Below are 12,781 nucleotides of genomic sequence, written 5' to 3'. Positions count from 1 at the left end.
CACTGTGAGTTTGGTTTTAGGTTTGCTGTCACATGAATGCTTTAATTGCTTCCGCATGGAGATGGGAGAGAGGGAGGGTGAGTGAACTGCAGTGCAAAAATAAATTTAAAAAATTATTTTATAAATTTTATTAAAAAAATTTTAAACTCAGCTCAGGCAGTTTAAAAATTGCCTGAGCTGAGTTTCTTCTGCAAAAAGCCACCTTGGCTGCCCCTGTGCCCACAGCAAAGCCCAGCCTTGTGCTGGATGAGCTGCCCAAGGAGTTATTTTCATTTCAGCCCAGTGCCTGTGGTTCAGGGCTGGTGTGCTGCTGAACAGGAGAGAGGTGGGAACCTCTCCCCAGGGCTGCTGACATGAAACAGCTTTAGCATTTCTGCCAGAAACACTTTTCTACCAAAAAATTGCTGCAAAGGAGCTGGGGTTATTTGCCCTGTGTTTGAGTCACTGTGCAAATGAAGCCCAGCACCAATGGCAAGGGTTTTGAAAAGCCAGATAAAGGCAAGAGGATGTGTTTGGAGAGATTATTGCAGATCCTGGTAATTCCTTATTTCCCTTTTTTGTTTGGTTTAGGATTACCATGCAGTAGCAAATTACACATCCTCTGCTCCATCCCTGACAGGCTCTTCCTCAGATTCAGATATTCCTTCAAGAAATGCACAGAAAACCAGGGGGAAAAAAAGTATATACATCTAATAAATGTCTCACAAAGGTATTAATTTCTAAAACATCAATATGTAATTTACAAAATCACTGAAGGACAGGGAAACAATGACTCAGAGTCATGGTCATCACAGATCTCTCCTCTACATCATCCCCTTTTCTCACAAATCAGGAGAAAATCCATGTAGGGGAATGAAATCTTAACCTAGCAGCTCTGGGCACTGCAATTGCTGGCTAGACCCTGCTTTTATTGCAGAATTCAGGCCAACAGACCTGATCTTTTTGAAATAAGCCAGAAATAAAATTAAAAGAGTTCTGGAGTGACCACTTATCATGTAGTGGCTGAGAGCAAAAGCTATGGGGAGCCTTGAGATCAAATATATATATATAAAAGCAATATAAAAAGGTATAAAAGCATACATGCTTGATGCTGTGGGGATAAAGATATATTGGGAATTTTTAAAAATTATTCCTCCTGTGGACAGATTGCTGCTGCTTCCTGAGACAAGCAGCTCTCCAGCATTTTCTGGTGATGTGTTCAGAACAGGTGAGATGAGAAATGGTTTTGGGGCATGTGCCACCTCCCCAAATACCACATTTCTTGCAGAAAAGCAGAGACTGTGAGGTTTACAAAAACCCGCAACCCCCACCAATGGAAAATTGCCAAAATTGCCATGATGAGCTCAGTCAATAAATTCATGAGGAGTCTGCAACCAGTTTTTAAGTTCTTCAAAAGGTGAGCTAAACCAAAATCCCTGCCTCCTCTTATGACAGCCCTTCTGCCCGTATTTTCCTTGTCTGCAGCCAGTCAGCAGGCAGGAGGGAGGGGCAAAGCTGATTTAAAAGGTTTTGCAGGAGCCCACAGCCCCTCCTTGCCTGACTGCCCATGGCCACTCACCTGGAGCTGCCCGCCGGTGGGAGGATGCCCATCCTGGGACTGGGCACCTGGCAGGTACCTGCTGCAGCTGGGCACCTCTGGGTGCTGGGAACCATCACAGTGGATTGCTGAAAAAATCTCCTCTTTGGGTCAGGAGAATGCAGCAAATCCTCTGTGAAATGTTTTCCTTTTGAAATAGCTCAGGTAATGCAGGGATTTATCCCCAGCCTTCAGGAAATCTTAGGGGTGAGTGGAGGTAGTGGAGCAGGTACAAGATTTTTTCTTAGCTGTGGGGAAAAAAATTACATGCTGCAAAAGTAAAAGCTTCTGCCTAGCTAACTTTTCTTTGTATTTTTATTTTGTTTTGGTTTCGTTTGTTTTGTTGCTTTCTTTCGGCACTGTGTTAACATCCCAGCATGTCATGTAGGTGTCATCTGTGATGAGTGTGTGTAGCTATAGGAATTTAAGGAGCAATAAGTAGTTTTGGAAATGGGAACTCACAATAATCCCTTAGAGACTTGAGGATAACTTGTTTTTATTGGCAGCAGATGAGAGTGCAGCACTTTGCACCAGTTTGGGTGGTTCTTTACCTGCAAATGTTACCTAATGGACTTTTGGTAAGAGAGAGTAGTTTAAGAATATACTGAATTATAAATGTAAAAGGAGTCTGGAAATGAGCTGAAAATTTTAAGAAACTGATCTTAAGAAAGATAAAAATAGTTTTGAAAGTGAACTTTTCCCTGGATCTGAGACTGGAAACAAAATATGTCAAATCACAACTTCCCAGCTCCATGAAACACTTTTCCAGTCACCACAAAAATATCTTAAATTCCTGCCATATTTTTGGGCCATTTGATCTAATCAGCATTTAACTTTATGTGCACAAACAGGTGTGAGTTTGTTTAGCCCTTTCAGCCTTTATTTTTCTGATGACAAAGGGACACTAAGAAGCCTAAAGTAGTTCAAGTAGGCTTTAAAAACCAAAGTGTGCCTGGGGGGGGCCTCTTAGGGCCCAATGCTGTGATGGGGGAGCTCTCTGAAGGAGCTTGTTAAGTTGCTAATAGAAACTGGTCAGGACTGAGTAGAAGGAACATTTTGGACACATGATCTCTGTTATGCAATGAAAACAAGGCCCAAGCCCATGGTGATAATTTCATTAAAGCTCTTTGGTTTCAAGGTTCCCACAGCAGCCTCCCCTTTACCTGGCAGCTCTGACTCGAATCTGAGCTCAGAGAGCACCTGGGGAAATTAAACAAAGGATTATTTTCTCTGGAAAACATCTCACATGAGAGGGCTTTATGTAATCTCAAGGGCAGGTTGTTGTCTTTGCTCACATCCAGGGAGGGATGGACGGGGAAAGGGACTGCAAAAAAAGAAATCCTGTAAAACTTTCAACAGTCTCTTTAGTTGTGTGCTGAAAAAAAAGTGGTATTTTTTTCTCTGTTGTTATTAATTTAGGTGAACCAACTAAGTGCCCTTTGACTGGAAAAACTTGGAGTAGTGATATAATTAAAAAAGAAAAAAGTAGGAGGTTGTTACTGTCATATTTTTTGAAAAATCCCTTTGCTAAGATTTCTTCTTCTGCTAGCTGAGAAGCTTCAGCTTCTCCATGTTTTACTCCTCTAAAATGTAATTTAAAAAATTGTTTACCCAGCTTGTGAATTAATTTTAATTAATGCACAGTCACAGCCAGCTTTGTTGGACTCTCTGTCCCGAGTTTTTATTATCATTCTTGTCTAACCTTCTAATGTTTCCTTTCTCCTTCTTTAGTATAGTTTTATAATATAATGTAATATAATGTAATAGAATTTAATATAATAATCAGCCTTCTAAAAAATATGAACTCAGATTAATCTCTCACCTCGTCCTAGAGACACCCACAGCACCACAACAATTAATAACCACAGGAGGTGATCCTGATTTTGAATCCTGCTTCTGTTTGGGGTGCCATTTTCTGGATTCAGTCACCAAACAGCTCAGTGGTGTCTCCAAGCCAAGAATCTGAAGTGGTTTGTTTTGCTATCCAGCACCAAGTGTGTGTTTGACCCAGGAGGTGGCACTGTCTGTAGTGTTTTGAGTCCCCTCGCCTCCCTGTCCTGTGTCAACAAGAGCTGGGTTGTTTTTGTGCAGGGCCAGGGCACATTCCAGAGGTGATTGGTTTCCTCGTGTCGCCAGTATGTCACACTGAAGTTGCTTTTCATTTCTGGGGAAATTAGAATTTATTTCAAGGTAGCCTCGTGTCCCAGAATGAACTTCCAATACTTAGAAAAGGGTGGATCAGCTCAGGCACCTCATCAGTGCCTCCCTTTGCCATTTGATCTCACAAAACTAATGAAAGCCAGATCCAGGCTGGTGTTGGAACCCTAAATGCTGAGGATTTTAAACTTTCTGTGCTTAAAGGCACAGACCCACAAGAGAACACTGCATTTGACCTGAGACTGTGGAGAAAGCTTCCAAAACTGATGGCACTGGGATTATGGGTGTGTAGTTGGTTAGAACTGTGTAATATCACAGGGTACACAACTTAGAGTTTGGAGGTTTAGAATATAGTAATAAATATGAAGCAAATTGGAAGTTTTAGGGCAGGACCAGGTTGTTCTTCTTTACCTTCTTCTTCCTTCTTCTTCATGGGTTTGGGTGATATTTTGTAATTGAACAGGAAAGTCCACAGTGTGGACTTCGAAGAATCATTTATTGGGTTAAAAAAGAAAAGAATTTAGGTATCATTTCTTAATTATACAGTTTAGTCTTAAAAAACCTTGTAACAAGAGATAGCAAGCCTTTAGCAAGACATTTTGTGCCTTGCTAATAAAAGACTACAGAACTCACTACGGTGAGATTATAACATAAATAAAAGTATTAAACACCTAAAGCTAAACAGATAAATAATAATAATAAACACCTAAATCTAGATGGAAACTATAATCTCAAATACCTTCAATCCTAACCCCAACAAAAAAACCCTCAAAAAACAACAAACAAACAAACAAATAACCCACAGCTGGAATATCTCATTATTCTAGGGGCTTAAAATTGCCAGATTTTCAGAATAGCAAAGCTCTTAATCTGCTATTTAGCAAATCACTGTTTTCTCTCGTGGTTTCAGTCTCTGCAGGGGGCAGCCAGGGATGCAGTGGAGTTTGCCATCGACGTGGGGTACCGGCACCTGGACTGTGCCCACATGTACCAGAACGAGAGCGAGATCGGGGACGCGCTGCGGCACAAAATGGAGCAGGGCGTGCTGAGGAGAGAGGAGCTCTTCGTGGTCAGCAAGGTGTGTCCTTGGAGATGGCTCTCACGTGGGGCCAAGCTCAAAGTCCCACCACGGAAAGTGCCATGGGATGTGTTGGAACCCAGGACATTCCTCTGACTGCCCTGGAGGGCTTGGGACCCTGGCAGGGGCTCAGAGACCTTGGCACGGAGTCACAAACACCTGTGCCTTGGATTTTAGCCCATGGAAACAATTACCAACTTTGTGTGAAGATTTACAAGCCACAAGGGTTTGAGTAGAATGATAGTGAATTTGTCACAGGGTGAAAAAGTAGAATTTTGGGGTTTTTAGAATGGGGGTTCAGGAGGCAAGATGGAGGAATCTGAGTGTGTCCAGTCTTTCTCCTTCTTCTTCTTGTCCTTCATCTTCTGTGTGATGGTGACATTTTTAGATTGGTTTAGAGTAGAGACAGACTGTCTGACATAGGTGATAGGTATTGGAAATTATTGTAAATAAAGTACAGGTAGTTTTTAGTATAAAAAGATAACACCAAGGGCAGTCAGTGGGCCACAAACCAACCTGCTGGACAGACCTCAGTGGGTTGGAGAAAGAATATTGTAGATAAGAGAAAAGAAACAACCTTGAGAATGAGAGCCAAGGAATCCTGTCTTCTTCTTCAGTCTTGGGGCTGGGAAAAAGAGACTTTCCAGCACCTCAGGGTCATCCCAACACCAGGGATGAAGCTGGGAATTACCTCCTCTCTGTCAGGGCAGAGCAATCAGTGGATGGTGAGGGGAAGGAATAGGTCACCCCCTGAGAAACAAAAGGCTGGGTTTGAGAGGGGTTTTTTTGTAGTCCATGTCCATTGTCAGCCATGGAGACAGGAACTGAGGCCGTGCTCCTGGTGGCCTCTGGGATAGGAAGCAGGGCTATTGTTTTTCTGGTCACTCCTGCTGCGCTGCCGGCTTCAGCCTGTCAGCTCCTGTATGTTATGCTTTGTTTTGTTTTTTCCCCCAGCAACAATGGTAGGAAAAATAAAGTAACTTCTATCTGCTGGAAGCTGGAGGGTCGATTTTCACCAGGTTCACTTATTTTCTTTGTTTTAATCGTTGCAATAGTTGATGGAATTTCAGAGTTAGTTATTCTCATTTTAGTTACTTAACAGTGCCACAAATAAATTGAGGTGCCTCAAGTGGCACCTCCTCAAGGTGAGAAGCTGTGCCACACACACCCTGAGCTGCCTCTGTGCCCTGTGTTTGCCTGCCAGGGATGCTCTGGCACCGTGAGGGCAGCAGAGCAGCTCCCAGGTTTGTGTTTCCCCACAGCTGTGGTCCACCTTCCACGAGAGGTCCCTGGTGAAGGAGGCGTGCCAGAAAACACTTGCTGCCCTCCAGCTGGATTATCTGGATCTCTACCTGATGCACTGCCCCATGGGATTCAAGGTATTGCAACTTTAAATCCTAGGATCCGTCTGTCAGGGCTCTGCCCCTTTTGCCTTTGGGACCAGACATCTCTTTAGTCTTCTCCAATGAGGAGTGTTGGTAAATCTCATTAGGACATAATGATGAATTTCTGCAGGGAGAGCCCAGGAGGAAAGGAAAGGTCATGGCTGCTTAAACTAGGTTGGTTTTGTAGTACAAAACCTCCCTGGCCTTCTCTCAACCTGAGGCACACAGAAGTGCCTGCAGGACAGAGTCTCAAGGGACAGATTTTCCTGAGGATTTCTCTGTTGATACAGGCTGGTCCTTTCAGCCATGTCTCACCCCACCACAAACATAATTCAGGATATCCAGCTCAGTGTCTCCAGCTCCACTCGCTCGCCCAAATTTCTAAATGATTTCTTGAAGTATTTATAATTCAGCTGACCTTCATGTTGCTTTTCCTTTTGTGCTGCTAGGCAGGAGAGGAGCTATTTCCTGCAGATGGAAACGGAATGATCATTCCCAGCAATACAGATTTTCTGGATACGTGGGAGGTACATTCATTTACAGGCCAAAAATATCTTGCTAGTTTGAAATAACAGCCTGAAAACTCTAAGCTTTCCACTGTGGGAATTGTTCTGAGAGAATTTCTAACATCAGGTATTTGAGATTGCTGATTTCTCTGCGTCCTTGGGCTCCTTTTTGTGTCACTGTGCCAAAATTTAGGTATTTTTATATCTACTGCTTACTGAACTGGCTGGGTTGGCATGACAAGAGGAAATCTTTGACTGTGTGTGTACCCTGCAGTGGTTTGAGCTAACAAAGGCTGTCTCTCACATCCCTACCCCACTCTGGGCAATTTCTGGTGGCTTTAGTTGTAGCCATGCTTATCTCTTGTGGCACCTGAGCTGTCCAGACCCCGGCAAAGCCAACATTCCTGTGCCAGTGTTCCACAGCACCCAAATTTCTGTCTCTGGAAGGAGTGGGACTTGGCCAAAGTCCTTTGCTAAGCTCTGTGAGCAGCACAGGCTGCCTGGGAGGCCAGGCTTGGCTGTGAATTCCAGTTCCTGCTTGGCTGAGACTTTGGGCTTCCTTTCCCTTCCACTCCCGCGTGCTCAGCACAGCCAGGCCAAAAGCAGGTAAGAAACTCACCAGAGTCACAAGAATTCACTGCTGCTTTTTGCCTTCTGTCAGGTTAAGAATAATGCACATTTTTGTTGTTTATTTGAGGGGAAAAAAGTGGACATTTCAGGCTGCTGCTTATGACAGCAACTTTAAAGTAAAATTATTTCTGCTTTGGAACAAGGGTATCTTCTGCTCTAAAGGCTGCTAGCAGATTATTTCCCCAATTCTTTTCTGCTGGATGTGACAATCTAATTAGGGCTGTCTGGCTGTTTTATTGCTCATTAGGGTGAAAGAAAATAGGTGAGAGAGGGGGAACACAGTGCTGCTTATCCTATAATCCAGCTGCTAAATGGTACATCTCTCTTGGGAAATTAATCAGTGTTGATCACCAGTATCCATCCTGTTCCAGATGTCTTGTGACAGCTCCTTGTTGAGCTGCTCTGTCCCAAAAAAGGTGCTTTTTATTACGGGATGATTATTTGGTTTGCTGAGGAATTACTCTAAAAGAATCTCTTCCAGGTGTCTGAAGGTTTGCCTGGGATAGTATTTCAAAATAGTAATATTTTACTGAAACAACAACAACAACAACAACAACAATAATAATAATAATAGTTTAGGGGTTGTGTGAATATTGCTGTTATGTATCTGTATGGTGACACAGAATGTGAGATCTCAGTCTGACCAGAGCCCCACTGTTCAGGTACTGTTCTCACAGCACAGGATGATTTTTACCACTCAAGTTTTTGTGTGGGCATTTTTTTCCATATAAAAATGAAAGAACTTGATAGGAAGTGTGGTTCTGTGGTGTTTGTAGGCTATGGAAGAGCTCGTGGATGTGGGAATGGTGAAGGCTATTGGAGTCTCCAACTTCAACCAAAAACAGATCCATCAGCTCCTGGGCAAACCAGGCTTAAGACACAAACCTGCAAACAACCAGGTAAATTGTCCTGCAGCTCCTCAGCACTGACATCACACCTGTCTGGGCTGTTGCACTGGATGGAACATTTCTTAAAAATCCCTTAAAAACCCCACACCTGCAAAAAGAATCACATTTTCAAAGCTGATGTGGCACAGTGATGCTAAACCTTGAAGTACCTTCTGCTGTTGAGAGGTGAAAGATAATTTTTTTTTCTTTTTTTTTTTGAGATTGAGAGCCACCCCTATCTTCCTCAGGAAGAGCTGATTAAGTTTTGCCAAGCCAAAGGGATCTCTGTCACTGCATACTGTCCCCTTGGAGCACCCAACTGGCCAGGGTAAGAACGTTTTGTGAGATTTCTTAGACGTAGACTGAAGTCAATGCAGTAAACCAGTCTTAGGATGAAACCTCTGAGAAAAACTACTGTAATTAAAAAAGGACTCCCTAATTAATTAAAAATCACACTCACAGAAACCTCACACTTATTGTGATATTCAGTCCACCAGTTTCGTATTTTGAAGAAAAATGATCAATTGGTTGATGAAAGCAGAGAAGAGAATTCTTAACTGAGTTTTGCTGAGCTTATTAAACATGTAGGAGAATTTCTGAACTAAAAAAATAAAACACCCACAACAAACCAAACAAAAAACCAAAGCAGCAGATGCTTATGAAAATAGCAACTTTGCAGTCCTGCTGAGACAAAGGGATTAAGTTTGTAAATGGGGAAGTTGCAGAAATTTTGCTTTTACTCCCATCCTCATGGCTTTCTCTGACCTGGGACAGGGCTTTTGCCAGAGCAGCTGTGCTTGTAAAGGACAAGATGAAATTCCTGGGATCTGGATCAAAGAGATTCCCAGCTTGATCTCAGGCTGGACATAAATGTGTTATATGACCTGTTTTTACTAGAAACTACAGGCCTCTTCTCATGTGCTCCCTTGTTATAAAAGGGAAGAATGAAGGCAGGAACTGAAGTAACAAGATGCTAAATTAAAGAGTGAAAGATTATGCTTTTTAATAATTTAAACAATATTCTTATGATACAGTGCTTGAGGGAGAAGACAGTGAGTTATTCAACTACTGAAGCCTGTTTTTTTTATTTTTACAGGTCCAAGCCTGACCATATTTCTCTCCTTGATGATCCTCAAATTAAGGAAATTGCACTCAAGCACAACAAAACCCCAGCTCAGGTTAATACTGCTCAGAGCTGTTTTCCCTGCTGACATGTATTCTTCCCACTTGTGCTAAAGTAACTGCTTACAGAGGAATTATGGAATAATAATAATATGGGGTTCCAGCTGTGTCCTGTACACAGTTTAATGCTTTAGAAAAACAGTCTCTCTACCTCAGTTTTAGTGATGGACAGAAGATTGGCAGTGGCTTTGGGCTTTAACTGGCACTGGCTGCCTCTCCACACAGCATCCTGCCAATCCTGAACTCTTGCTCAATGCACTCCCTTGTTGTCATCTCAGCCTCAGAGATGGGTGAGGATTTAATGAGCTCATGCAGTAATTAGGAAGGGTTTAGGTTGTGCTTCTCCTCTGTGAGCCCTCTGGTTACCAGCAGAGCTGCTCTGTGTGACCATGCAGACACCTTTGCTTTTCAGCTTTCAGAAGACAGGCAGCACTTCTCATCTGTAAATTCCCTGTGTGCTCCTGCAGGTGCTTATCCGGCTCCAAATCCAAAGAAATGTCAGTGTCATTCCCAAATCTGTCACTCCACAGCGTATTGAAGAAAATTTCAAGGTAAGAGGGTGTCCTGGGGTGACACTTTACAGAGTCATAAATGGTGCTAAACTACACAGGAAAAACCCCACTCTGCCAATGGTACAAACCACCCCTCAAACTTAGAACTGCCAAAACCTTTGTCAGATCCCACATAGATTATTACTTCTTTATGAATGCAAAAAGTCACTTTGAAAAGTAAGGAGTTAGAACACATCAGGTAAGAGCCAAACTCTTCCACCTTGTGGTAAAGTTTTGCTGCAGGCAGAGCCCACCACACTGTAACCTTACACATTTATTTATTTATTGCTCTCCCTACATGTATGTCCCCTGCACACCTCCTAGTGCTTCAGCCTGCTTCTGCTCTTCTTTCTGCACATAAACTTCCTTGTCTCACTGCAAACTGAAGTAACCCAGCTGTCTGGGACCTTGATGCAGGTGTTTGACTTTGAGCTGAGTGCAGAGGAGATGGAGACCCTCCTTGGTTTCAAGAAGCGCTATCGCATCTGTGCGTTAACCCAGTGAGTACCTCCTCATCCTCATCCTCATCCTCCTCCTCCTGCACGCTGCACCAGGGCTGGATTTCCCCTGGATAGCTTGGATTATCTCTTAGATATCCTCTTAACAGACACTATCTGATAGCCCCTTAAAAATAAAAAGAGAGGGAGGCTCAGCCAACAGCTGGTCACATCTGCTGGAATCTCACCCTTGGGTTTATCAGAGTATTGCCCATCTTGTCCAGGTTGGGAACACTGGGATTTCTGCAGGCACAATGTTCTTAAGATGTCCTGTACTGGATGCATACCAAACTGCTGCCTGAAAATCAAAATCAGCTGGAAATTCCAAAAATAAATAAGCAGCCATTTCCCCCCTCCGTTTTCTTTGGCTCCTTTACATAAGGGACAGTCAGAGTAAATAAATTCCATTTTAAGAATGAGAGTTGTAGGGTTTTTTTTTGAAGGGAAGAGCTGTGCCTATGTACTCCTGCCAATGTTATCTAGATAACAGAATGGTTACAGACTCACCAAGAGCTGCATTTTATTCAGTTTTCCCAGGTTACCCACTTGTCTAACAGCACCCTGGGGGCTTGGGAGTTTCCAAGACAAAGGGTTAATATCTCAGGGAATTTTGGCAATTTCAGCTGAGCATAAGATACATTATCCTTTGAGAAGGTCACTGATACATGCAAATGTTACAGAGAATTCGCTTTCCCTGCCCAGGATAAGGAGACAATGTGTTTTTAACGTAGTTCAGTTTCAGTTCTTTTACCAGGGGAAAAAAAAACCCTTTTCTCTAAACTATATCCTTAAAATGTTCTAATCATGCTCTCTTTTTCTAGATGCAAAAATCACAAGGACTATCCTTTTTTAGAAGACTGACAGAGCCATCAGCTTCAGATCCTCTGGGGGATCCAGTCCATTTATTGTTATTTCAAGCAACTTGCAATACTTTGTGCATTAATTCATAGATAGAAGGGGAATATGTATTAAAAAAATGGGAGAAGGTAACTCACTGATATTCTGAAGAGTCATCTTTGAACATGGATACATTTGCTTCCTTTGTATCAACCAGTTGTATCAGTCCTTTATCTGCTCTTTTAACACAATTTTCAGTTGCAGCAAAATATATATTCTCTCTTAATGTAGTAATTATAATGAAGTTTAATAAAGCCACAAATTGGGATTAGGGAAAAGCATTTTTTGTCTTAACTATAAATCTGACTAAGTTTAGAGAAAATTTAAATTGTCTGATTAGTTCTACTTTTGGACAAAAGATCAATAAATTTACTATCTTTTAACTATCAGTACAAGACAATCCATTTAACATCAGAGGATCTCAATGACATGACATGCTGCTTGAGATGCCGAGTTCAGTAATTGCAGTGTAACAAACCAAAAAAAGCTCTTTAGTGGACACTGCTGAATTATGATTCAGGAGCTCTTAATGAGGTTTCCTATTTATGAACTGCTAAAAACTAATAAACCACTAGGAGATTTGTATGTTTGGTTTGTAGTATCTGCAAGAGTATATAAATACTGTCTTTATCAGTAGAATGGCTGCAGTTGAGACTGCAAATCTCCTAGAAAATCCAAAGTCTGATAAAGGAGACACACAGGAATTATTTTGTTTGGCAGCTGTCTTATTTAGCAAGGAGAAAAGCTGGGCAGCTTCACAGAAGGCAACAGCAGATTTCACTCTCCTGTACTGTTCCCTAGGTACTGCTTGCTTGTGTTTTGACTCAAAGGATGTCTCTGGATGCTGTTGTCTGGCTAAAAAAAAAAATTAAAAGTCAGTGCTGCTGCAGGCCATGTTGGTGTTTTAATGAGGTGTCTGTTAATTAATACTTGCTCTTTAACAATTGACCCAAAACTTGATTTAGGCTCTTGCAGATCAGGATAAGAACAATGTGGCTCAGCACTGCATGCAGAGAGAAGGACAATGTGGAATTAAGATTCAGGACTAGGATGCACACTTAATGGATATCCTTTTCCAACTGATTTTCTTTGTAGTTAATGAAGGAAATGATGACATATCTTTGAGCTACTTCAGGCTTTTCCAAGATGTTTGAATAACAGGTACCCTAGAAACAACAGAGCAAACTCCCACCAAACTGGATTTCCCACAGCAACTCCTCTAAAGACAAAGGTCTGAAAAATCTACCAGGAATTGACTCTGAACAGTTATACTGCAGTGATATGGACAGGAAGGTGCCTGTAATGGACATTTTCTTTTTTTTCTCCTCCTGACCATGCTACATTTACAAGGCCAGTTGCAGGATATCACCCTAGATGCAATTAGAAAGTGAACTCTGTGGAAGGTGCTCTGCTGCCTGTGGTCACTTGTCAATCC

At 42.2% G+C, this 12,781-nt stretch overlaps 1 protein-coding gene across 1 annotated transcript; it reads left to right on the top strand.

Annotated features, from left to right (window-relative positions):
* The first annotated feature begins 1,527 nt into the window (after positions 1-1,527).
* On the top strand, positions 1,528-12,240 carry LOC134417062 (aldo-keto reductase family 1 member B1-like). Its single transcript, XM_063153800.1, has 10 exons — positions 1,528-1,612; positions 4,644-4,811; positions 6,074-6,190; positions 6,646-6,723; positions 8,109-8,231; positions 8,441-8,547; positions 9,316-9,397; positions 9,869-9,952; positions 10,370-10,452; positions 11,271-12,240. The coding sequence occupies exons 1-10, from the start codon at positions 1,547-1,549 to the stop codon at positions 11,308-11,310; spliced, it is 948 nt and encodes a 315-aa protein (XP_063009870.1). The 5' UTR covers positions 1,528-1,546; the 3' UTR covers positions 11,311-12,240.
* Positions 12,241-12,781: the final 541 nt, after the last annotated feature.

Source organism: Melospiza melodia, chromosome 4 (genome assembly GCF_035770615.1).
Source record: "Melospiza melodia melodia isolate bMelMel2 chromosome 4, bMelMel2.pri, whole genome shotgun sequence".
NCBI lineage: Eukaryota > Metazoa > Chordata > Aves > Passeriformes > Passerellidae > Melospiza > Melospiza melodia.
This window is presented reverse-complemented; position numbering and strand designations above follow the sequence as displayed.

Bases quoted from the DNA above. Each gene is read 5' to 3' on its own strand.
- LOC134417062 (XM_063153800.1), top strand. From the start codon at position 1,547: ATGGCCACTCACCTGGAGCTGCCCGCCGGTGGGAGGATGCCCATCCTG. The intron at 1,613-4,643 runs GTACCTGCTGCA...TCGTGGTTTCAG, and splicing joins TGGGACTGGGCACCTGGCAG to TCTCTGCAGGGGGCAGCCAG. The intron at 6,191-6,645 runs GTATTGCAACTT...TTGTGCTGCTAG, and splicing joins ACTGCCCCATGGGATTCAAG to GCAGGAGAGGAGCTATTTCC.